General features: G+C 38.4%; 7 protein-coding genes across 7 annotated transcripts; 3 read left to right on the top strand and 4 right to left on the bottom strand. All coding sequences in view use genetic code 12, as the record gives it.

Annotated features, from left to right (window-relative positions):
* Positions 1–793: 793 nt before the first annotated feature.
* Positions 794–4,249, bottom strand: CORT_0H02180 (hypothetical protein; the record flags this gene model as incomplete). Its single annotated transcript, XM_003871403.1, has 1 exon — positions 794–4,249. The coding sequence occupies one exon, from the start codon at positions 4,247–4,249 to the stop codon at positions 794–796; it is 3,456 nt and encodes a 1,151-aa protein (XP_003871452.1).
* Positions 4,250–4,414: 165 nt separating this feature from the next.
* On the top strand, positions 4,415–7,162 carry CORT_0H02170 (Nam2 leucyl-tRNA synthetase; the record flags this gene model as incomplete). The annotated part of the gene is made up of 1 exon (XM_003871402.1): positions 4,415–7,162. One exon carries the CDS (start codon positions 4,415–4,417, stop codon positions 7,160–7,162), a length of 2,748 nt encoding a protein of 915 aa, XP_003871451.1.
* A 1,120-nt stretch (positions 7,163–8,282) lies between these two features.
* On the top strand, positions 8,283–11,618 carry CORT_0H02160 (Rav2 protein; the record flags this gene model as incomplete). The annotated part of the gene is made up of 1 exon (XM_003871401.1): positions 8,283–11,618. One exon carries the CDS (start codon positions 8,283–8,285, stop codon positions 11,616–11,618), a length of 3,336 nt encoding a protein of 1,111 aa, XP_003871450.1.
* A 1,513-nt stretch (positions 11,619–13,131) lies between these two features.
* On the bottom strand, positions 13,132–14,493 carry CORT_0H02140 (hypothetical protein; the record flags this gene model as incomplete). Its single annotated transcript, XM_003871400.1, has 1 exon — positions 13,132–14,493. One exon carries the CDS (start codon positions 14,491–14,493, stop codon positions 13,132–13,134), a length of 1,362 nt encoding a protein of 453 aa, XP_003871449.1.
* A 1,880-nt stretch (positions 14,494–16,373) lies between these two features.
* CORT_0H02130 (hypothetical protein) lies at positions 16,374–18,185 on the bottom strand (the record flags this gene model as incomplete). The annotated part of the gene is made up of 1 exon (XM_003871399.1): positions 16,374–18,185. The coding sequence occupies one exon, from the start codon at positions 18,183–18,185 to the stop codon at positions 16,374–16,376; it is 1,812 nt and encodes a 603-aa protein (XP_003871448.1).
* A 379-nt stretch (positions 18,186–18,564) lies between these two features.
* Positions 18,565–19,716, top strand: CORT_0H02120 (Ste23 protein; the record flags this gene model as incomplete). Its single annotated transcript, XM_003871398.1, has 1 exon — positions 18,565–19,716. The coding sequence occupies one exon, from the start codon at positions 18,565–18,567 to the stop codon at positions 19,714–19,716; it is 1,152 nt and encodes a 383-aa protein (XP_003871447.1).
* A 459-nt stretch (positions 19,717–20,175) lies between these two features.
* Positions 20,176–23,002, bottom strand: CORT_0H02110 (Src1 protein; the record flags this gene model as incomplete). Its single annotated transcript, XM_003871397.1, has 3 exons — positions 20,176–20,691; positions 20,758–22,913; positions 22,984–23,002. The coding sequence occupies 3 exons, from the start codon at positions 23,000–23,002 to the stop codon at positions 20,176–20,178; spliced, it is 2,691 nt and encodes an 896-aa protein (XP_003871446.1).
* Positions 23,003–24,071: the final 1,069 nt, after the last annotated feature.

Genomic DNA, 24,071 nt, shown 5'->3' with positions numbered 1-24,071 from the left:
CCCAATTCTAAACGTTTTTTTTTTACTGCAAACTGACTGATATCATAGCAATGAGATTCATTGATGTAATAGCAATGACCAAGTTCGGTAGGGGGACCAAAACATAATATATTCAACCCTTACTTCTTGCATTATCTTCTAAATAGATTACTTGCTCAGCTAAAAACAAGTGTAGCTTTAAACTATACGTCTTCCAATAAAACTTTCTACATAAAAATAACCTTAACTGTAACAATCAAGAACTCAAACAAGGGTTCACCGTGGTTGTATATCTACTTTAAAGTTTCACATCTTGTCATTTATGTAACAAAAAAAAAGCTTCAGTGGGGCGGTGAGGAGCGGGGTGGGGGTCTTTAAGTCCGTCTAAATTCCGCTACACAGACGCATACATATTGTATTGTTTCAAGTAACACAAAACTCTCACGTTTTGAAATTTGGAGATGTTCCCCCACTTCGAAGAAAAAGAGAAGCTGATCACGTGGAAGTATTTACTTTGCAGAACAAAGGTATTCTTTGAAGATACGTGAAATTTCATAAAAGTCTATCAACTTTGTCTTATCAATGGGATATATGTAAAATACTGGCAAAAGGAAAACTTTTACACTTAGAAAATTAGTATACAATACCAAGTGTTGTCTTATTGAACATTTATTCTATCTTATTTACTTTATTAACTCCCTACACCAAAAAAGTGCGTTAGAATATTTCCTTCAATTAACAGCAAGAGATCACATCTCTTATTCTTACTTCCCCCTGAAGTGATAGATTGCTAAACTTGTCCCTCTTGTTCCTATTACCTCCTTCTAGACCTTGGGAGAAGTCTTGGTCGTCTAGGATTAGCTTGTGGGGTAGTGGCAGTAGCAGGCATTGATTGTCCATTCGGTGCAAACCCACTTCCCATCATTGTCGGACCACCGGATACACCTTGTACAGCACCTCCAGCATTGAATCCAAAAGAAGGCACTTGCACTTGTGGTTGTTGTACTTGTGGTTGTCCTGGTGCGGGACTACCTCCAAATGTAAACGGCTGTTGTGCCTGTGGCTGTCCTTGTTGTTGTGGCTGACCAAATCCAAATGAAGGCACAGCACTACCACCACCACCAAAGGGTGTACTCTCTCTACTTGTTTGTTGTGCTTGGCTATGTTGTCCAAACACACTTGCTGGGTCGGGCGTTCCACTTTTAGACCCAGTAAAATTGAACAGTGGTACTTTATTCAACTTCGTTGCAGAACCAAAAATCAGTGATGGTGGTGGTAGACCATTACCTTGTCCTTGTCCTTGTGTTTGTCCCGCTGCTTCACTGAAATTAAATGTTGGTGTACTTGGTCGACTGCCAAATACGGGTGCTGTAGACGTAGCTGTTGCAGATGGCTGTGACTGTGACTGTGATCCAAATCCACCAAAACCAGTTGCGCTAAATGGCTTTGGCGCAGCAATATTAGAACCACCCGTGCTTGCTCCAAACAAAGATGTGGCCGTTGATGCTGATGTTGCAGGTGCAGTGGTAGGAGGTGGTGTAACTCCTGGCGCAAATTTGAATCCACTTGTCGTTGCTGTTGATTGTTGTTTGTCTTTGGAACCTGCAGCAGTTCCACTTGTTCCTGCATTACCAAATGAAAAAGCTGAAGTTGAGCCACCTGATGTTGATGTTGGTGTCGGTGTTGAAGTAGACGTCTTACCTGAAGCCTTATCATTCGATTCGTCCTTCTTTTGCCCAAATGTAAAAGCTGGTGATGGTGATTTACCTTTGTCATCTAATGAATCAGTCTTTCCAAATGAGAATACCGGGGCTGCAGATTTAGATTTTTCCGCAGGCTCATCAAATGAAAATGTTTGTGAGGCAGGCTTGGGCTTATCTTGATCATCGGTTTTGCCGAATAAAAATGCCGGTGAGGCAGACTTGGCTTTATTATCTGATTTACCAAAGCCAAAAGCAGGAGCAACAGGTTTAGATTTATCGTCATCGGTAGTGGTACCTGCTGGTTTGCCAAAGCTGAAAGCAGGCGATACAGATTTCCCTTTATCATTATCTGTAGTGGAATCAGCTGGTTTACCGAAGCTGAAAGTTGGAACAGCTGAAGCAGCCTTTACTTTATCTTCATTGTCAGTTGAGTCACCCTTACCGAATACAAAACCTGGCGTTGTAGATTTAGCCTTGTCTTTATCATCAGTTGCTGATGAAGAAGGATTGAATCCGAATGAAAAAGCAGGTTGTTTGGAAACAGCTGCTGGTGCACTTGATGCTTTTTGAGAATCGCCTTCACCTGAAGCAATAGCATTAAAGGCAAAAGCAGGAGGTGAAGATTTAGACATTGGTGGTTCTGCGTCATTTGTGTTGGATTTGTCGCTTGGTGCAGTTCTTTTTCGCTTCATATCACCTCCTTCTGAACCGGCTTCATTCGGCTGGGAACCTTTATCTTCTTTGCTTTTGTCTGACCCTGGCTCAGGTTGGGAAATAGATGAAAATGCATTGACGGTTGGTCCACTAGCAGATCCATTGGCTTTGATTCCTGTATCATTATACTTCTCCTTGTTTTCGCTTGGCTGGCCAAAGAGCCTACCACTGGGCTTCGATCCAAATCCACTTACTGGTGTATTTTTTGATGGTTCAAACTTAAAAAGACCTGATTGCGAACCTTCTCCGTCTTTCGATTGACTTGCTGTAATGTCTGGTTTCTTGATTTCATCGTTAGCTCCTGTCGTTGATGCACCCCCAAATGTAAATGGAGATGGACTTTTTTCGTGGTTGGATATAGATTCGTTTGGCAAAACAAACGAATTGGAGGAGCCTTGACCAAAGATGACTGATGGCTTGGTAACTTCCTCTTTCTTCTTACCAAACTCGACGCTAGTAGATTTTGATGTATCGTCTTTCGATTCTTCTACATTGTCTTTAATAGTTGGCTTGAACGAGAATAATGGTGTTGAAGCTTTTTCACTAGGCTTGGCCTCTGTTTCACAAATAAAAGCCTTCTGTTTCTTTGTTGCGGTGGTTGTTCCTCCTTCTGTCTTCTCCCTTTGTGATCCCACAATATCACGCAACCTTTTATCATCTATATTAAACTGGAATCCACTAGATGGTGCAATAGCGCCGTTCTTAACACCAGACGGTGTTTTTAATGAATCCTCTTTCAATTTTATGATATCCGATACGGATTGAGTTTTGGCAACGTAATCAGAGTCTAATGATAAAGACAACTTTTGACCCAATGCAGAGCCATTTACGGTTGATCTTGAGTTCAATTTCTTAGTACCATCATCATCACTTGCTTTGAATTTTGGCTTCCCAAGCTCACTGGCATATCCCTTGAGGTTAGTACTAGTGACAACATCGACTGGTTTCTTCACATCATATACAAGGTCTTTCAAAAAGAATCCCTTCTTCCTTCTTTTGTTGCGATTGTTTTCCAAAGTTGAGGAGCTAGATCTTTTCTTGAAATTTAGTACCGAGTTCAAATAATCAGTATTGTATGTTTGTGTACTAGTATCCACCATTGTTGAATCACCATGCGATATCGTAGTTGTTTCATTGGGACTCTTCATGTACCTTATCTTCTTCCGCATCAGTTCTATTTCCTGTATTGACCGTTTTAGTCGTACAATTCTGCTTCTTTCAGCAGGATCAATTTGAACAATCTCCAACTGTTCGTACTCCTCCTCTTCCGACCGCTCTTCATCTTCCACCTCTATCAACAGGTCAACTCCAATTGTGTTTTTAGGAAAGGGGATATTCAAAGCTGGCGAGTCTTCACGACTTGTTAATATACTATTATCTTTTGATGGTAGAATGAACGAATCAATAACCGATTTTCTTCTTTCAAGATCATTGTGCGATTCTTCTTCATTGGTCTTGATTTCATTGTATATGTTCAGATATGAAGTGTGTCTTGGATTTACCACACCCCGAGTCAATGAACGAGGAATAGACTCATCAGTGGGATGCCCTTGTATTGAGAGACGTTTCCTCTTCTCAGGTATGCCGAAATTTGTAGGTAATGGTTCGGCTATATCAATTTGATCGGATTGAATATAGACACCCTCCCTATCATTTTGATTGGCACTGGTTGTTGTTGTTGCTGCTGCTGTTGGTGCTGTTGCTGCCGGTGGTGCAGTATTCTCCGACGGTTGTGATTCGGTCAGACGAATGATTGCTTGCTTCAACTTGGAAAAGTATCCACCGAATTTACTGCCACGTGGCTGCACACTTTCATTGCTAGCCTGAGACAGTCCCTCTGATTGACTGTTCATTAGGTGTATTGTGGTCGAATATAGATTGGAATATAGTCTCCACCTCAAGATGAGATTTTTCAACCAATATGTTTAGTTTTCTGTTGACAATATTTTTTTTCGTTCTTCTATTTACAATGACAAATTGAATACCAATTCAGTTTCCATTATGATCTACAAAATCCAATGTTAAACCCACTACAACGAATACGACCTTATCAGAAAAGACATACCTTAATACTCACGTATACAAGATTACTTACAACTAACCACAATTTTGTAGAATTGGACAAAAAATGGAGAGAGAGATGGAGCCAGCAACAAAATGGTGAAAAATCCATCCATTCTCCAAATGAAAAAGATTTTTATGCATTGGTGATGTTCCCGTACCCTTCAGGTGTACTACATTTGGGTCATTTACGTGTTTATACTATTAGTGATGTTGTTGCTAGGTACAAAAAGTTGAATGGCTACAATGTCATCCATCCAATGGGGTGGGATGCATTTGGATTACCAGCTGAAAATGCAGCAATTGAAAGAGACATAGACCCCGCTATATGGACTGAAACAAATATATCCAAAATGAAAGAGCAGATGATTAATTTCCTGGCTGATTTCGATTGGGATAGGGAAATCAATACGAGTTCGCCTGATTATTATAAATGGACTCAAAAAATCTTTCTTATGTTGTACGACAAGGGACTTGCTTATCGTAAGAAGGCAGAAATCAATTGGGATCCGGTTGACCAAACAGTTCTTGCAAATGAACAAGTTGATGCCAAGGGACGGTCATGGAGAAGTGGCGCATTAGTGGAAAAGAGAAATTTGGAGCAATGGTTTATTGGGATTACAAAGTATGCTGACCGATTGGTGAAGGATTTGGATCACCTCGGCCAATGGCCTGAACATGTCAAGACGATGCAGAGGAATTGGATTGGAAAATCCAGAGGTTGTGTTGTTCATTTCCCTATAGACTACGATGATGGTAAATTATCGGTTTTTACTTCAAGACCAGAGACTTTATTTGCGGTTCAGTTTTTGGCACTCAGTTTGGACCATCCAATAGTAAAGGAGCTATCTCAAAATGATCCCAGGTTGGTCAAGTTTGTTGATGAATCGAAAGATGCGGGATTTGAATCTAGGGCTGGATACAAGCTTCCTATAAATGCATCTATTCCACTCAATCCCGATAATACAACAAAGTCTTGCTTTGATGTACCCATTTTTGTGGCACCATATGTGCTCAGTGAGTATGGATCAGGTGCTGTTATGGGATGTCCAGGGCATGATACAAGAGACTTTGAGTTTTGGAAACTACACGAGCCTAATCAATCGACTGTACAAATTATTGGCCCAAAGGATCCAAAACAGATGAAAATTCCCTACACTTTGAAGAAAGGTATTATGCAAGATAGCAGTACCCTTGAAGGAGGACTAAAGGATCTACAACTGTATAAAGGTTTATCAGGAAAGGATGCAGCTGGTGTCATCACACAGCAATTGACCAAACACGGTCTTGGAAATGCAAGTACCCAGTATAGATTAAAGGACTGGTTGATTAGTCGGCAAAGATACTGGGGTGCTCCAATACCAATAATCCATTGTACAGATTGTGGTCCGGTTCCTGTGCCTGATGATCACCTTCCTGTACTTTTGCCAAAGGTCAATAGTGAACATTTCACCAAGGGAAACCCTTTAGGTAATATTGGTGAGTTTGTCAATTGCAAGTGTCCATCATGTGGAAAAGATGCGAAGAGAGAAACCGATACGATGGATACTTTTATGGACTCTTCGTGGTACTACTTGAGATACTTGGATTCAAGAAATGATAGCCAACTAATCAGCTCTGCAGCAAGTCAGAATATGCCAGTGGATCTATATGTTGGTGGAGTTGAGCATGCGATATTGCACTTGTTATATGCACGATTCATTGCCAAGTTCTTAAGTGATTGTGGTGTTTGGGATGGTAAATCTTGTCATGATGAACCCTTAACCAAATTGGTCACCCAAGGAATGGTTCATGGTATAACATATGCTGATCCTGATACTAATCAATTCCTCAAGCCCGATGAAGTCGACTTTACAAGCTCACAAGCACCAACTATAAAAGTGACAGGTAAAACACCCAAAGTTTCATATGAGAAAATGTCCAAGTCAAAGTATAATGGAGCCGATCCTGGAGAGTGTATTGCAAAATTTGGAGCTGATGCAACTAGGGCCCAGATGTTGTTTCTGGCTCCGGTATCGGATACATTATTATGGAATGAGGACCAGATTGCTGGGGTGGACAGATGGCTTAGACGTGTTCTTGGATTGAGTCAATCTATTTTAAATATGGATAAAGTAGAGTTGGATAGAGGAAGCCAAGAACTTGCCCGAGTGACATTGAAAAGTCCGATCATTGGTGAGAAAACTATTGGATTGAATGAATATGAGCTTGATTTTTACAATCAGATTCAAGATCTAGTTAAGAGTATTTCGGACTCGATAGATATCCACTTTTCATTGAACACGGTGGTTTCAGACTTGATGAAGATGACGAATCTCATCACTGAGGCTATCAAATCCAACAAATGTGAGTACGATTTAGTCCGCGACTCCTATGTCAAATTGTTAATCTGTATGGCACCAGTTACACCAGCAACATCAGAAGAATGTTGGGAATCTATACAATTGGCAGATGGATTATCACCAAGTTCAATTTTTAAGCAGTCATATCCTACTGATAAGTCAATCAAATCTAATATTCAAAAGTTTAACATCTTCATCAATGGCAAAGCTAGAGGAACAATCATGGCAGAAGATGGGTTGATTGGAGAAGGTGATGAGAGTATAATCAAGAAGCTCAAAGAGAAGGAGGGGTTTTCTCATCATTTGCCCAATCTGGTCAAGAAAGTTATCAAGAAACCAGGATTAATCAGTGTTCTTGGATAGAACAAAGAGACAACAAATCTCTACCTGTATATAGTCCATCGTATTTTTGTAATAGACAATGGAATTGAAATACCATTTTTGGTTATGGTGTACTCCAATATTGTAATGCTTAGAATTAGTATTTTGTACCCCTCTTTTGATTTTGTCATTTGGGGAGTATTGAATCTAATGCACAGTAAGCATGCTTTGCAACCGTTTGTAAATCAAAATGTAGAGAATATATTGAAGAATAACTGACATTCATGAAGTCACAAAAGCTTATACTGACATGGACTACCAAAAACAGTACTATTTCGAAAGAGATGTGTAATCCTAAAGCGGGATAACATTTTATGTTTTTTATATCTTCCCACCTACGAAAATTGATAAGTCAACAGTGTTATGGAATCCAAAGAGAGCTAGTGTACATATAAAAACCAAACTAACAAAAACGTTTACTTGTCTGTATGTTATTACTTACCTTATTTTACAGGCGTTTTATATACTTCGTTTTTGTAGTGATTACGCTTGACTACAGCGAGACCTCTTTTCTTTTATGTTTTTCAGATACATGATTTTTAGTTGCAAATTCTCACTACCAAAACTCCATATTTATATATAAACCACCAAATTCCCCCCCCTCTCAAGAAAGGTTTTGGAACTTTCATTCCTTGTAGTCCCATTTGCAATGTTGAACAACGGCCCCAATTAATATCCCAAGGAAGTTGATTAATTCGTTTCCCGAAAATATCAGATGTCTGTCTGAAAGCATATAAAATCCCTATTATGGTTTGAGTGTAACTTTAAACCAGTCAATTCAATAACTAGCATAGATGTCTTGTTCTTAAATGCTCAGTCATTGGACAAGGTTAGTGTAAGTCAAGCAGTGCCCTGTGTAAGCCATCCAAAGCAGATTTTGTTCAAGTCAATGTTGAAGCTTCCTTAAGTGTGATGAAAGCGATGGCTTATAACCAACAAGGTGTACCCCCATCCCCACCAAACTCAAAGTATCTCACAGTTTTTTTTTTGTTCACGAATTTTTGTGCCACCAGAATTTCTTCATGTCAAAGCTCATTTATTCACAACATCCAACAAGCTGACTCGCATTCACCTTTCATTAACTAGGGTGTGTCTTGTTTTCATGCTCTTCTGGTGTCTCACAAAGCTTTACTTAAATAGCCCCATTTTTTCATCACAAATAAAGCGCTTCACAACCACTTACTATAGTTCATCGTTGCCCAAACCATTATTAAACCTAAAAAGACCATTCGCCGTATCACATTCCATCATGCCTGGGCTCAAGGATCAATTCACTTTATTAGCAGATAACGCAAACATTGAAAAGCCATTACTCGATGATAGACAATATCGCTTCTTCAAACTCAAGAATGATTTGAGGGTCTTGATTATCAGTGATCCCCATGCTGATAAATCTGCAGCTTCATTGGACGTTAATGTTGGATCTTTTGCAGACAAAACCTACAACATTCCCGGGTTGGCTCATTTTTGTGAACACTTATTGTTTATGGGCACATCTAAGTATCCGCAGGAAAATGAGTACTCAGACTTCTTAGCTAAGCACTCTGGCCATTCCAATGCATACACTGCAGCAGAGCATACAAACTATTACTTTCAAGTTGGGTCGCATCATTTGGAGGGAGCTTTAGATAGATTTGCCCAATTTTTCATCTCGCCATTGTTTAGCAAAAGTTGCAAAGACCGTGAAATCAATGCTGTTGACTCTGAGAATAAGAAAAACCTTCAAAATGATTTGTGGCGATTATATCAGTTGGATAAATCACAAAGTAATCCAAACCATCCATACAATGGATTCTCAACTGGTAATTTCGTAACTTTACACACTGTACCTGAACTGGAAGGGATCAATGTACGAGATATTTTAATGCAATTTCATAAAGATAGGTATTCTTCAAACTTGATGTCATTGGTTATTTTAGGTAAAGAAAACTTGGACGAGTTATCAACTTGGGCTATTGAAAAATTTTCTGAAGTAATTGATAAAGGTTTAACCAGGCCAAGCTATGATGGCGAGCTAATTTACAAGACTGATCAAATGCTCAAGCTTATAAAGGCCAAGCCAGTGAAAGACTTGCACCAATTAGATGTGACGTTTATGATTCCTGACGACTTGGAAGACAAATGGGATTGCAAGCCACAAAACTATTTTTCACATTTGTTGGGCCATGAGAGTGAAGGCTCTATTTTGTTTTACCTCAAGTCAAAAGGGTGGGTTACAGAGTTATCCTCTGGTAATATGAAAGTGTGTCAAGGTAGCTCTTCGTATGTTGTTGAGTTCCAATTAACTCCTGGAGGGTTGAAGCACTGGCAAGACATTGTCAAGACAACATTTGATTACTTGAATTTCATCAGTGAGCAAGGACCGCAGAAATGGATCTGGGAGGAAATCAAAAATATTTCTGAAGTGAATTTCAAATTCAAGCAGAAGTCGGACGCTGCAAACACAGCTTCCAAATTGTCCAGTGTTTTGTACAAATTTGATGAATTTATTCCTGCTGAGAATTTGCTTAGCTCTTCAGTTGTCCGCAAATACGACCCTGAAGCTATAAAGAGATTTGGATCGTACTTGAATACTGAGAACTTCCGAGTTACCTTAGTTTCCTCCGAATTCGAAGGCCTTTCTCAAAAGGAAAAATGGTACGGTACTGAATATGAGGTGGAAGAGATCTCCAAGGACTTGATTGATCTGCTAAAAAAGCCAATTTCCAACCGTCATTTGCATTTCCCAGTACCAAATCCTTTCATTCCAACAAGTTTCGATATATTGGGAAAGAAATTGGAACAGCCACAAATTTCACCATACTTGATAAGTCATGACAACAAGATGAATCTTTGGTATAAACAAGATGACCAGTTTGAAGTGCCCAAGGGGACCATTGAAATTGTGTTTCATTTACCTGGCTCCAACGTTGATGTCGAATCGGCTACAAAATCTGACATGTTTGCTGAAATGTTGGACGATCATTTGAATCAGATAACCTACTTTGCCTCATTGGTTGGTTTAAGAGTGGGTATTAATTGCTGGCGTGATGGGTTTGCCATGTACGTTAGTGGATACAACCATAAACTACCAGTTCTTTTGAACAAGGTGTTGGATGAGTTTTTTACCTTTACTCCTAGTATTGATAGATTTGAGCCATTGAGATTTAAGTTGTTGAAGGAGTTCAAAAATGTTGGATACCAGGTTCCTTATAATCAGATTGGATCGTATCACTTGCAAGTAGTGAATGAAAAAGTGTATGATTATGACGACAAGATTAAGGAACTAGAGAATTTGCAATTTACCGAAGTAGAGAAATTTATCAAAGATTCAATTACATCAGCTGGTGTGTTTGCAGAAGTTTTGGTCCATGGTAATTTCGATATCAACAATGCAACACAGATCAAAACGGCTATTTCTAAGCATTTGGACCTGATCAAACCACTCATGGAGGAGTACGATGAGAATAAATTCCACTTGCAAAATTATGTGTTTCAACCAGGAGAAGTGATTCGTTTTGAAGTGGACCTCAAAGACAAAAATAATATCAACTCATGTATAGAGTACTACTTACAATTCAGTCCAACCAATGACGATACAAAGTTGAGAGTACTCACTGATTTGTTGGCAACAATCATCCGTGAGCCGTGTTTCAATCAATTGCGTACAAAAGAACAGTTGGGATACGTTGTATTCTCAGGGTTGAGAAAAGGAAGAACATCCATTGGATTTAGAATCTTGGTGCAATCAGAGAGATCTAGTGAGTACTTGGAATACAGGATTGATGAGTTCTTGAGCAAGTTTGGCAGGTATGTTAACCAAGAATTGACTGATGAGAATTTTGAAAAGTTCAAGCAAGCTTTGATCGATGCTAAATTGCAAAAAATCAAGCACTTGAGTGAAGAGACAAATCGTTTATGGAATGCAATCACAGATGGGTATTACGAGTTTGATGCAAGACAAAAGCATGCTTCTTTGTTGGAGAAAATTTCCAAAGAGGAGTTTATAGACTTCTTCAATAAGTACGTGACAGGAGTGGAAAGCAACAAGAACGACAAGACTGGAAAATTTGTCCTACACTTGAAATCGCAAGTCAAAAGCGAAGTACCGGAATCCAAATTAGTTCAAAGTGCATTGAGCAATTTTGGGTATCGCCATGGATATGATATTAGTCACGAATTTGTTGATGGTTTGGTCAAGAAAATGGGCCTGAGTTCTGTTGACTCCATTATTGATGAATACACTAAAGAAGCTGAACGTGAGGCTAAGATCACTTTGAATCAAGAGCAAGTGGCTCAAGAGATCAAATCAGCTATACAAAACCCAGTTCCTAAAGGGTATCCTAGTGGGGCTTTGGTTGCCTCTGTTGAAGAATTCAGAAGGACTCATGACTTGGGTGGTTTTCCTCATCCTATTTCACCATTGTCAAAGTTCTATTACGATCAATTGCATTTGTAGATTATAGGCTATATAGACAATAGAGCAAGCCGGTAGTGGGTAAACAATATTTTTGAAAATCTCTGGACTCTACACATCGTATTTTGCCTTTTTCGTAGAATTTGTTGCGACATTAAGACATTTAGTATTTACATCAGCAATGAATGACGTTTCTCTTTAGGTAACCCACTCAATCCAATCTACCATCCTGAGCAGATGCCTTGTGTTAAGTCTTTGCAAGTGGAATTCATACGTGCCTACTACAATTATAGCATTTAGGAGGATTCATTGACGTGGTTGTTCGGCAGTCTAGAGGTCATTTGGTGGGGCGTTGATAGCTAATTTGAAAGTGCCACCTTTCTCCACGGTCTTTAAAAACAATTGTACGAAGGCAGAAAAATGCTGTAATTTTGATACGTATTATTTATATGAGCAAAATTTGAGGTGTATCGACCAATTCTGAACGAGTCGTTCTTAAATAATGAAGATTTTGTTGTACCTAAGAGGAGCAATTGGCTTGGTTGAGCCAGACCATCGCCTTGATTGGAAATTGTTAAAACTGTCGCGAATTGGGATAGGTCTCATTGTAGTTGGAGCCTTACTGGAATGAACTTTGGAGTTGAATTGTCGCCATTCGTTGGAAATTCCTCACATCAATGCAGAAGGAGAGAGTTTGAGTCCAATACATCATTAATAATTGGTAAGAACGATCAAAAAGGATTCGGAGCAGATGTATTATTGCTAGGGAAAAGTGTTTGCTGAAAGAAAGTGCTGGGTCTTATGCTATTTGTGAATCGATCTACTACAGAAGATATTGGCCGTTTGATTTTGTACACGGATTGGACGTGTGGGTGCTTTTGCTTACTCATCCACCACATTGCTTGCATAAGTATGCTATGAGGCTTACCAAACTTGCGAGTACTATATATGTCAGGAAATCAACTTGAGAAAATATCAGCGCAGTTTACAACATCCTCAATTGAAGTGCTCGATTTTTCATACAACAAAATCTCCAAATTTAACTTGACTTTTCCTACTGGAGAGACGAACCTTAGAGTTCTAAAATTGAATGATAATCATTTGGGTGAATTTACCATGAACAACCTTGGTGGGGATAAAGGAGCCAAACACACTAAATTATACGAAATTGAATTAATTGATAATTGGTCAATGCCAGAAACCCATATTAAGACATTGATCCCGACTCTTCCTCCCTCTACCAAATGCCTGTGGTATGAGAATACAACACACAAGATATGGGGTGGGGTCGAATTCAAGATTGTAGTGAATGAGTTATCCGGAAACTTGGTGAAGGAAAAAGCCTTGCACCGGCGTTTTTAAAACAATGGGGGGTGTCTATTGGATGTAGCTTAACATAATATGGGCAGTGCAACATTTTACATATTGGGGAAAGAGAGATGTAAGAGAGTAAATTTATATGAAGCGGACAGTATACACTCCCATTAATTGTATCACGTATATATAATAACTCTAAAACAGACACCTCTCAAAAATCAATCCTTGTAAATATAATTTAAACCACATGATGAGCCACCAAGTTAGGCATACCCCAACAACGATAACCCAAAGGTTTAGCCAAGTAGCAAATACCTTCAGTTTCAATTCCATCATAGCCTTCCAATCTATCCCACGTAGTTCCAATTATATAACTAGTTGGAAAAATAGCACCTTGTTTAAAGATATAAGATTTGAAAAATAAGACAGCACCACCAACTGAATCCAATTCAACGATATAACTCAACTTCTGTTGATCAATAGTCAATTCATCCTTATTATCTAATTTATAAAAATGAAACATTTCCAGTTCAACATCACGAGGTACATAATCAAATTGATCCCATTTATTTTCATCCATTAATTGTAACTGTTCCAATGTTGGTTTGGTTCGTTTGCCTCGCCATGAATTACGATCGTAATCGGATAAATCTCCACGTCTGATTCTAGGTACAACTATATCCTTTTTGGATCCTATTAGGAATTGAATAAACTTTGGTGCGTGTTCAAATTCAACAATATCGGAATCGATGAATAAAGTGTAAGATTCCAGGGCTAGGACATTAGATATGAGGTAGTTTCGGCATCTAGCTATTAATCTTCGTCTCATTCTCTGTTTCCTGTCGTCATGACGATTATCTCTTGATAATTCATCATCATTAGAAGAAGCAGTCTGTTCCAAATCAGGTGCTGAAATTAAGGTAATAGTGTCAAAGTATTTGAAAAGTCGATCATCATAGTTGTTGATGAATTGTTGAATACTTTCGAATTCAGTTAGATAGTTCGTTGATAAACCCAAGTTGAAATGTAAATCTGGTTGGTTTTCAACAATTGTTTGTATTGTTTTCATGAAATCATCAAATTTACGATCTCTTCCATATGGTTGATCTTTTCCGATCGCCGAAAGAATAAGGATAGATGGTTGTTCATTAATGGTGGTATATTTGTTCGTTGGTTTGGCTTGGTTCTCCTTCTTTTGTTGAAGTTGTGGCTGTTGCTTGTAAATCACTTTGAATGAATTTGAAGTGGGATCATAATATGAGTATTTGAAAAATTGATTATGACTGGTTGATTCACCCGTAGGTTCATTCTGTATGATTGAAGAAGACGTGGTTGGGGTAGAGCTGCTGCTGCTGCTGCTGATACCATTGCTGGCTGTGGCTATGTTGTCTACTCCTGTGGTTTTATCTGCCACTGTTGTGGTCGATGCTACCTCTAATTCGATGGATGTGACTAGTTTCACGTCGGATTGTTGCGACGGAGTGCTTCTTATATAGCTTAGTGCATTTCTATTCACATTTAAAAACGATATAGTCGATAGTATGAGTAAGAATACCACTAGTGCGATAAATGTACGTTGTTGAGTTCTCAAAGCACTCATGATCTATGGAGGGGGCTACTTTAAAAAATATATGGTAGATTAGAGAGGTTAATGAAAAGTATTTGAATTTATATATACTTATGTTACAGAAATTTATATAATAGGGGGGGGGGGAGCAGGATAGTGTTATCAACATAATGATACAAGCTACTATGGATGGGTATTTCGGCGCTTATTGTGTATACAAGTTTTTGTGTCATTAGAAGATGCAATTGAGTAATCTATGCAGGTGATGTTAAAACCTTTTTATTTATTTGTTTATTCTCGATTCTATAAATAAAAATAGCATCATCAAACAACAAAAAAGGGGGCCAGGGGGATATGGGGCAAAAGATTATAGCTCCTATCAGTGGAAAGGTTGAAACACCAAACTCCTCTTGGATAGTCAATGTTTGTATGTGCTTAGAAGATGCCATTGAGACTTTTTTTTACATCTTCATATAGTGGCCAAAGCTCAACACAATAAAAGTCTGACACTTCCACAAAAGTTAACAAAGAAGTCGCGTGCAGCACGTGTGTTTCCTTTTGTTTGTGGAATTTATTCTATATGCAATAGAATTGAGTTGCATAAAGATGGTTATTTGTAGAAAATGAGAGATAGCTTTGTAAACAAGATCATACGGCGTTAGTGTGAACTGGATGACATGTTTGGTGTTATAGGTTTCCAAAGTTTAACTCACTCAACATGAATTGAAGAGTGGCAGAATAATAAGTGAAATGAAATTCGAGAACCCTTTTAACGAAACTTTATTTTCTTGTGAGACATATGGGAGAGGGGAGTGCATTCTCTCTCTCTCTCTTTGAACCGAATCTGTATATCGGGGATAGGTAATAGGTGATAGGAATTATATGCTTTTATTTAGTACTGTGGCTTACTCTACTAACAACTATAGAATAACCAGTGTAATCCCACGTGGGTGTGTATCTGCTTATTGTCGATGCATTCTAATCCAAACAATAGAAACCGATGTTACAAAAATAATTTATTGCAAGGCTTAAAATTGGATTTTTAGATCTTACATACATACATATATATATAACTAACCTACAGAGACTAACTACAGTATCAACCACAGCCAATACAATATAAATACAATACGAACAAAACAGACCTAATTGTATCCGTACTGCGTATAGGTGTATTCCTCACCGAACAGTTTAAATCACACGTGAAAAACCAAAAATACTTATCAAAAATACAAATGTTCGAGGTAATCGGTTTTCCTAAAATGCCACAATTCTTGACTTTGTCCTGATTGCGTGTACCTTCTTTTGTGTTTAAGCTAAGTACACCCAGACTCTAGATCTTTCTTTGATGGGTGGCTTAAAAAAGTTTTTATCAGGGGGGCATTTTTGACGACCAAAGTGCAGCAAATGAATCTTGTGATTCAAAATTGTTATTAATGATTAGTTGAAATTTTTTAGCCGCTCTAGCATCAACCTTTGGCTATACACTGCAGCATTGCCTAATCTGAATTGGCAAAAAAGACGTGCCGTGCATGAATGACCTTACAACTTGTTCTTTCTCTCGATTGTATCATAAACCTCGTTTCTTTTTGTGCATTGGTGTTAATCTGCTAACATCGTAAATGTATGTGAGGTGTTCTCGTAACTAAATGGTCGTTAAATGGATGAAATTTCTGTAGAGAAGCTTACAGGTCGTGTGCCTTTTCTTTGAAAGATCTACATAAATGGCACTCTCTAGATGATCGACAAAAGGATCGACGATTTGTGGAGGTGCTATTTTTGGGTAAGTATTGTTGTTTTGGTGGTTATGAGTCTTCCGTGGTTGTTCTAGAACAAGACATTCAAAGCTGGTTTATCCAACTAAAACTTGAAATTATCTATCTTTTACATCTACTGGGTATCTCCTATACATATCAGTCCTCCTCATCACTGGTGTACCATTCTCTAGGTTCATCATTCAAGTCTCTTATCAAGAGAGACAAATCCTCTCTAAATTCCCACACAGCATCTTCATCCGAGTTCCCTGTGTCTAAATCATCATCGCTATCTTCCTCACTATCTTCTTCTCCTCCACCAACCTCGATCACAAATGTATCATCATCATCCTCAATGTACAAGTCATCAATATCAGTCTCGCTCAATTCATTTTGTGCCCTTTTCCTTTCGACTTTAGCAATAAATTCATCCAATTCGTCATCGATATCTTCTGGAACAAACTCTTCATCATCGTCTGAATCAGCCCCACTTTCTTCGTCAAATGGCTTCAAACTATCGGAAAAGCTCCATAATTGATCAAATTCCCCCTTTGCATAACTGTATCCGCTAACCCCTATCAACAAGCTAGGTACAATATACAACAATGCTGGTTGTCCCACTTTGTAAACATTGAGTGCCACCAACGTTGCAAGAATACCAATGGAGTAGAATATTAAACTGATGGTGAAATATGGAGTGCGATACTTGGTCAAATGATGGAATGGTTCATTGGTGTTTTTCTTGTAGTAATTCACCACATCAAATCGTAAACATAAACTGCATAATAACCCAGGAATAACAATATCGCCTAATCCCAAGATACTCAAACCAGATTCATACAATTTGGGAACTGATAACTTCATAGGAACATCCATCTTTGTAGCAACTGTGATCATTATCTCAGTACCAAAAACAAAATAAATGTCATAGAAAAACAATCCCAATAATAACCCATAAGCCAATTTGAAATTTGTTAGTTGAAATTGGGAAAATGATGAAATGACAAAGTTGAAAGCAACAAAGTTACTCCATTTCCAACTGGCGCAGTTTTTGTAAAACCCATAACCAATTAAAAGAGAAGCGGGCAACAATAGCAAAAGCTTCAAATCAAAAACACCATCAAATTCAAAAGCATTTGAATCCAAGTCAGTTTCTCCAAAAATGGTGATTTTTTGGTCCTCTATGTACTGTTTGAGTTTAAGTACTTTCACAACCTTTGCATCCACATCATCCTCTTCTTTCTCCTCTTTCTCCTTTTTGGTATTGCCATTTTTACTCTCATCCAAAAACTCATCAAGGTCAATATTTTGCAAAATACCAAGAGGAAACACCTCCTGATCTTTAGCAATCGCAATCCTATACCTTTCAAACACAGCTCTTGAATCCTTTCCGAACAAATGAGTAACTTTTCTGACAACCATAGTCAGCAATGTATTCAATGTGAAATAAGTATTTGCTGGTGTCAACAAAATAAAATACCATTTGATTATGGAACTGATTGAAATATTCTTCTTTATGCAATAATACATTCCTGATAAGCTCAAACCAGCAACAAGTGGGAATACTAACACGTGTGTCCATGTCAACTCTTGAATTCCAATCAGTTGTAAATCAAATTTATTAGTGATGAAAAATTTCGAATCGTCCATATCACTTGGATCGAAATTCTTGTTTGAATGCATATCATCTCTCGGATCGCCAGCATCTTTGGGTTTCGATATAGTGGAGTAGGACCCAATTACAATTAAAGTTAATGAAAAGATTAAAATTAATGTTGCTGTGGAAAGCTCTTGTAAAATCCATGATTTCGAGTCTAGAACCAAAACCCCAGTAGTTGAATTTGAGCCAAGTGCAGTTGAGTTAGGTAGCTTTAGTAAATTGGACTCAGTTAATGTGCTGTTGTTCATATCTGTTGATGCTATGTTGAAGAGTAACTCTCTGTTATTTGAAAAAGTTGGGCGTTCTCTCATGTCGCGTACAATTTCTGTGAGCAACTGAGTTGGGAAGGACACTATTACTAGATTAATAAAGACTCATCGGTCTTGATTCATCTACACACCACACTTGTAGCTTCAATCAAGAGAAACGCTCTTCCTGGAAAAAATTTTGGGCTTTCTTGTCATTTGAGTTCCTACTAATCATATGGTTTTGCAATTGTTGTTTAAAATGTGTCAACTTTCCTAAATAGGAAATTGCGCATGCGGCTCGTTATTTTCTTTTGCATTGCGTCACCTTTTCTCTCTCCAGATATGAACTACCAGTGATACTTCGGATTTTTCACAAGTTTGCACTGAGTATTAACCCAAACACAAAGTCTTAGCAGGTGATCACCCCAATTCTAAGCTATATATGAGTTTGTTCCTGACACAAGATCAACTGGTGTTTACAGAATTGGTCTCCAGCATCCAACATGAACAGGATGATCGTGAATTACATTGGTTAGTGTCACTGGTTATACTACCAGAGTTTCCCCAAATCATTGAAGCTTTAACAATTTGCTCAAATATGTTGATGTTTAACTCTCCACAACAGCCTGACCCTAGCAACAAGATTCAGAAAGGACCCGCTATAAAACTTCCCGTGTCTTCTGGTACTCAAGACAATCTTAAAGGTATCATTGTACGAGATGGTGCTTTCATTACCGAATTCACAGTATCTGTCAAAGACCACTATTTAAACAAGGTGTTCCACAAGTTGAAGTTGAAAAAACCAGTGTTGTTGGAACAAGTGGTCAACGCCAATAGTGCCATTGATGCAGCAATTATGTTGATTAATCAATTATCAGAGTTTACCGATGTTGAGGAGCTAGATCATGACGCTACACATAAGAAATTGATCGATGTATTCCAACGTTTATTGTCGAGTATACAAACAGCAAAGACGAATCTACAACTCCCTACAGATCCAGCGTTGGTGTTCCCTGAAAGAGTAACACGTGGACAAACCTTTGAACCTGAATTACCAGACACTATTCCAATTGATTTTTATCTCAACCAAGCAGAAATTTGTGTCGATATAAAAAGTTTGTCCAGAGTAACGGAGAAACCATGGGGTGATATCGATCCACGTTCCGGGCAATCATACGTCGATAAAGTACGTGACCAAATGAAACTACCACCCTCCTCTGCCAATAGTATCAGGGGCTCAGGACAGAAAGTCCTGTCTTCTGAAGTAAGTTCAATAGCAAGTGCTACACCCAGTGTTCATATGGGAAAAGATGAAAATGTGGGCAATCTGTTCCCTGATCAAGATACCAGTGAAAAGCGTGATACGAGCAGTTTCTTCAATAACATGATGAGCCATATACTGTTGAAACCGAAACATGATGCTCAAGATTACATCACAAGGTGCATCACTTATAACAAAATGGTTGTGATGATAAAGACAAAGATTGAAGTCTCGTCTGAAGATCCAATTTTAGTAAGCTGCTTTACGAAATTGGATTCAATTGAGTATTTGATTACAAATTTCTTGCACAGCTTGAGCAATCTAGTCGGGTGATGCTGCATTGATGTCTTAAAAACTAGAGGTGCTGAGGACTAGCTTATTGGTGAATAAAAAGATTTCTGAGGCGTACCATCTAGCTATAGTACTTTTGGTCTCATCATGATTCAGAATTATTTCTTTCAAGATAAGCATCGAGATGGATCTTTTTTGTAAGGGAAGGCAGTTTCTGATTCTCAATTGTGGCTATTACGTCGTCAGTGGAGAGATCCCCTAAACCCATCTACTTTTGCTCAGCTTTCGTTCATGGGGGTTGACTTGCAAGTTGAAAGCAAGAGCGTATTCAATTTACTCAACGGGATATTGCTGATTTTTGAAGGGTATGCCAATTGAACGGTCAACTTTTCAGGCAAGAGTTCAAGCGTCCACAGGACGCCAAATCGCAGCTACATGACATATGTATTTATCTATATAATCTACAACTTTCATCTCAAAAAACATCAGACAAAGTAACTTCTATCTTTCTTCACTTATCCATTCCCAAACCTTCATTATCTCACCATGGTTTTCCATAATCTTACTAACAACGTTAGTATTGTGCTCAACTTTATTCCCCACATGATTCCATAATCTAACACGCTCGCTCAAATCATCTTCACTGCTCAAAATCAAATCTCTTAATTGGTTAGCTCCAATATATCTGTTTATATTAGAGTTTTCTCGAGCAAGTTTTACTTGTTTAACCAATTTATCCAATACTTCTTGATACAAAATGTCAATCTTGATCTTTTCCAATTGGTAACGTCTAAATCTAAGCTGTATAGCCTTGAATGATAAAACTGACAAGAGTAGTGATAATATCCAATACTTGTAACGTGAAACATTTCCCATTATACTACTCTGTATTTGGCATTTTAAGCTAATGTTTGATAAGGACGTTGATCGAAGAATTTCGACTTTGTCCTGTACCTTACTTTCCGTGTTGTTAGTGTTAGATGGGAATTGTCCTTGTGGTAAATCTGCAAGTCGGACCTAAAAAAAAGAAGTAGTTAGTATTGAGTTCAAAAATCGTTTCATAAATGTTTAAAAAGTTCGTACTTGCCTTAAGATGATATCTGGTTCCTTTTTCAACTCAACAACTGATCTCGACCAAAGTTCCTCAAATTCTTCAGTGGTGATGTAAGGTGCCTTCATTGACAACAACAAATCATGTAATTCTCGAACGGAAATCCCACTTTGAATATCATCAGAGCTTTTGCCACAATCAACAACAGCATTTCTGCTACGCAACAAATCAAGAGCCACATCAATCATGATCTCCAACTTCTCTGCTTTCTTCGTATCTGGTATACATTTCTTGTGTCCTGGTACAACAAAGTCATACCATGGCTTGAATTCCATAAAGTCTTCAAAACATCCCAATTCTAAATTTGTAAAGCATCGAGCATGTTGTGGACAAAGTATACAGTTGGGTTTGCAATATTTATCAAGAGCGTTTCCAAGTTTTCCAATCAATGCAACTGATGAATCTTCAAATGTGGGTTGATCAATTTCTTGGCCACAATAACCAACTAAATATTTTTGCTCGTAGTACCAATACCCAAATAATGCAGATAACATGACAATAATCCATGTGAGAAAAGTCAAGGCTGTATTTACCAGAAGAATACTTTCAATGCTATCATTAGGTCCATCCAGAATAACTTGTTGAGACTCGGTGGTCAGATTTCCTTCTTTTACTTCCTCTTCCTCATCCGAATCCAGAGCATTTCTAGTTGAATTTATCGATAACAATCTTGGTTTGGGTGTCAATGCAACTCTCCCAAGAGGTGTTCTTAGTCTCTTTGGAGTATTTTTCCCTGACAAGGGCGTTTTACTTTTCTTTGACAATTGGCTCGACTTTGGAGTCACTTTCAAGATTGGTGTTGCATCTTTGCTTGGGGTTTCCTTCTTCTTCTTCTTCCTACTTGAAGTTGATTTCGGTGTTTTCTGCTCGCCCAAAGCTTGTTCTTCCAATAATGCAGATCTTTGTGGCGTAACGTTTCTTCTTGAAAGTATAGAACTATTGGTCCAAGAGTGCTCACTATCATTTAGACGCTCACTCTGTACATTAGTTGAGCTCTCTCCACTTTGGTTCAGTGGTGCGGTTAGACCTAAGTCAACCCCTTGACTGAGATTTTGCATCAGTGAAGGAACCACTGGTGGCTGAAATCCTTGGATTGTGATTCCCAACAGTTTTGCCAAATCTTTATCAACAGTGGGTGATAACGTGGTGCGAGATTTTGGTTTCTGCTCTTTCTCTGTCTTTACTGGAGTCTCTGTAATGTGTTTCTGTTTGACTACCTCCAACTGCTTATCAAAATTTTCCATTTCTTCCTGCAATGATCTAAAAGACTTCTCGTTTGTGGAATGTGGCAGTGACTTTATCGTCTTCGCTGAAGGGGTCTTGGGAGACTGGGCTCCAATAGTGTTTTCCTTTTCGGAAGGTGTATTATATCTCTTCTTGTCGACAATAGCATTGTCAAATATTTCTGAGTCACTGTCATCAAAGATTGACTTACTTGGAGATTTCGTCACGCGTGCTCTGTTACTAGCGGGAGGAGACTTTAATTTCTTTGCCGAGACATTCTGCTCGTCGCTGGTCTTCAATTTTCTCTTCCTTGACGGTCTAGACAGCTCCTTGCCCAATTGGAAAACATTTTGATCACTAAAGGAGCTCAAATTTTCTGTAGCGTCAGATTCAGAATTGTCAACCTCCGATCCTTGCTCTGTTTTTGGTGTCTCGTGTTCTCCTTCATCAGCATTTAGCTTACGAGATTTGTGTTCCATCTGTTCAGGTTTGTCAGATCTCTTGACATGTTTAGCCTTTGTATCTTTAGTATTTTTGTCATCTTTGCTCTTAGGTTCTTTCTTGACCCTTGGTTTCGCAACCTTGGCATTCTCTGTACTTATCTTTGATTTCTCAGGTGCAGGTTCAGTAGTGCCCTTTCTTCTTTTCTTGTCCTCTCTTGGTGTCAATTTACCTTCCTTTTCAGATGTTTCGTCGTCGTTGTCAGTGGCGTTCATGAAACCTTGGTCATGAGAGTTGCCAATTCTAGAAGTGTACTCAGCGAGTAATACAGGTGCCTTTGGAGCTAACTCCCTCTCAAAAATTTGAATCAATTCTGATTTTTTGGCAGAGCTTGGAAAGTCAATGTTATGCAGATTCAAGATGTTTCTTAGCTTTGCCACTGTGACCGAAGATGGGTCAAATCCTGATTAAAAGTTAGTATGCTCGACTCATGATTGCACATTCTTTAAAGAGACTTTGTTCACTACACATACCGGGCTGTAAATACTCCATATCTTTCCCAAAAAGAACAGTAATGTATAGAACGGACTAATTGACAGCAGTTTTGTTGCAATTCGAATGTTTAGTGATAAATTCGTGATGAGATTTTTGCTGTGAAATTTTGTTGTTGTGTTGTTGTTTACATTTTGCTCGGTAAAGCACTACCAAACCATGCGAAACCAAACCGTGTATGAGAGAACACGCCTCTAATGTTCCATATGAATTGTTTTCAAAAGCACTTGTTAAAGCTGCCTTGATTATTCAATCAAATCTCAAAGATCATCGAAAATGAATCTCTGCTTCTTATAAGGAGACACGGGAATACCAAGTGTTTGGAGAATTTTGAGATCCGTTTTCCCTACTTCTGCCAATTCAAGACTATCTAAGCAGATATTTGTAGTTTCCTGGGCTCATGTGGCTCTGTATACATGTCACTGTGTGGTGCCGTGTTTGTTTTTAGTTTTTAGAGTGTATTTGGTGGAAGGTGAGACAATTAAATATTGTACGGGGACTAGTAAGTAGCATCATTTGTTCCCGAAACAGTCTGCAAAAGACTTCGGATCTCTAGTATACCACATAAGCTTACTAATTTCATTCAAGGGAAAGAAAAGGATCAAACAGACCTGCAGCATCATCTAAGTTGTAAAAAGGAAGATGTTTGGCTGCGAAACACCCATTCGTAAAGAAAGTGAAATCGCGGATTTTGTAGTGTCGAGTTTTTCAATGCGACATCCAAATGATAATCGAAGAAACCCAATGACACAGAATTCTTGATAGATCAAGCACATTACGTTGCAATCCCAACTTTATTATATGTACTAAGAAAAGAAAGTTCTGGAGAAACATATGATGAAAACTACTATGGGGCTAGGAGTTTCCCTTGTTGGTAATTGAAGCTGTCACAGTTAATACCACGCCAAATTCGAAAGAAGTTCGTCTCACACTATCAGAAACTCAAGAGCTGTATTCCTTCTGCTAGACAACACATGTCGACACCAACAATGGCACCATGCTTATACCGCTAGTTGAAGTTCTATTGGTCCCTCGTTTGAACTTTGTGGCGTGAAAAAACATTTCTAAG

This window comes from Candida orthopsilosis (assembly GCF_000315875.1).
Source record: "Candida orthopsilosis Co 90-125, chromosome 8 draft sequence".
Taxonomy (NCBI): domain Eukaryota; kingdom Fungi; phylum Ascomycota; class Pichiomycetes; order Serinales; family Debaryomycetaceae; genus Lodderomyces; species Lodderomyces orthopsilosis.
This window is presented reverse-complemented; position numbering and strand designations above follow the sequence as displayed.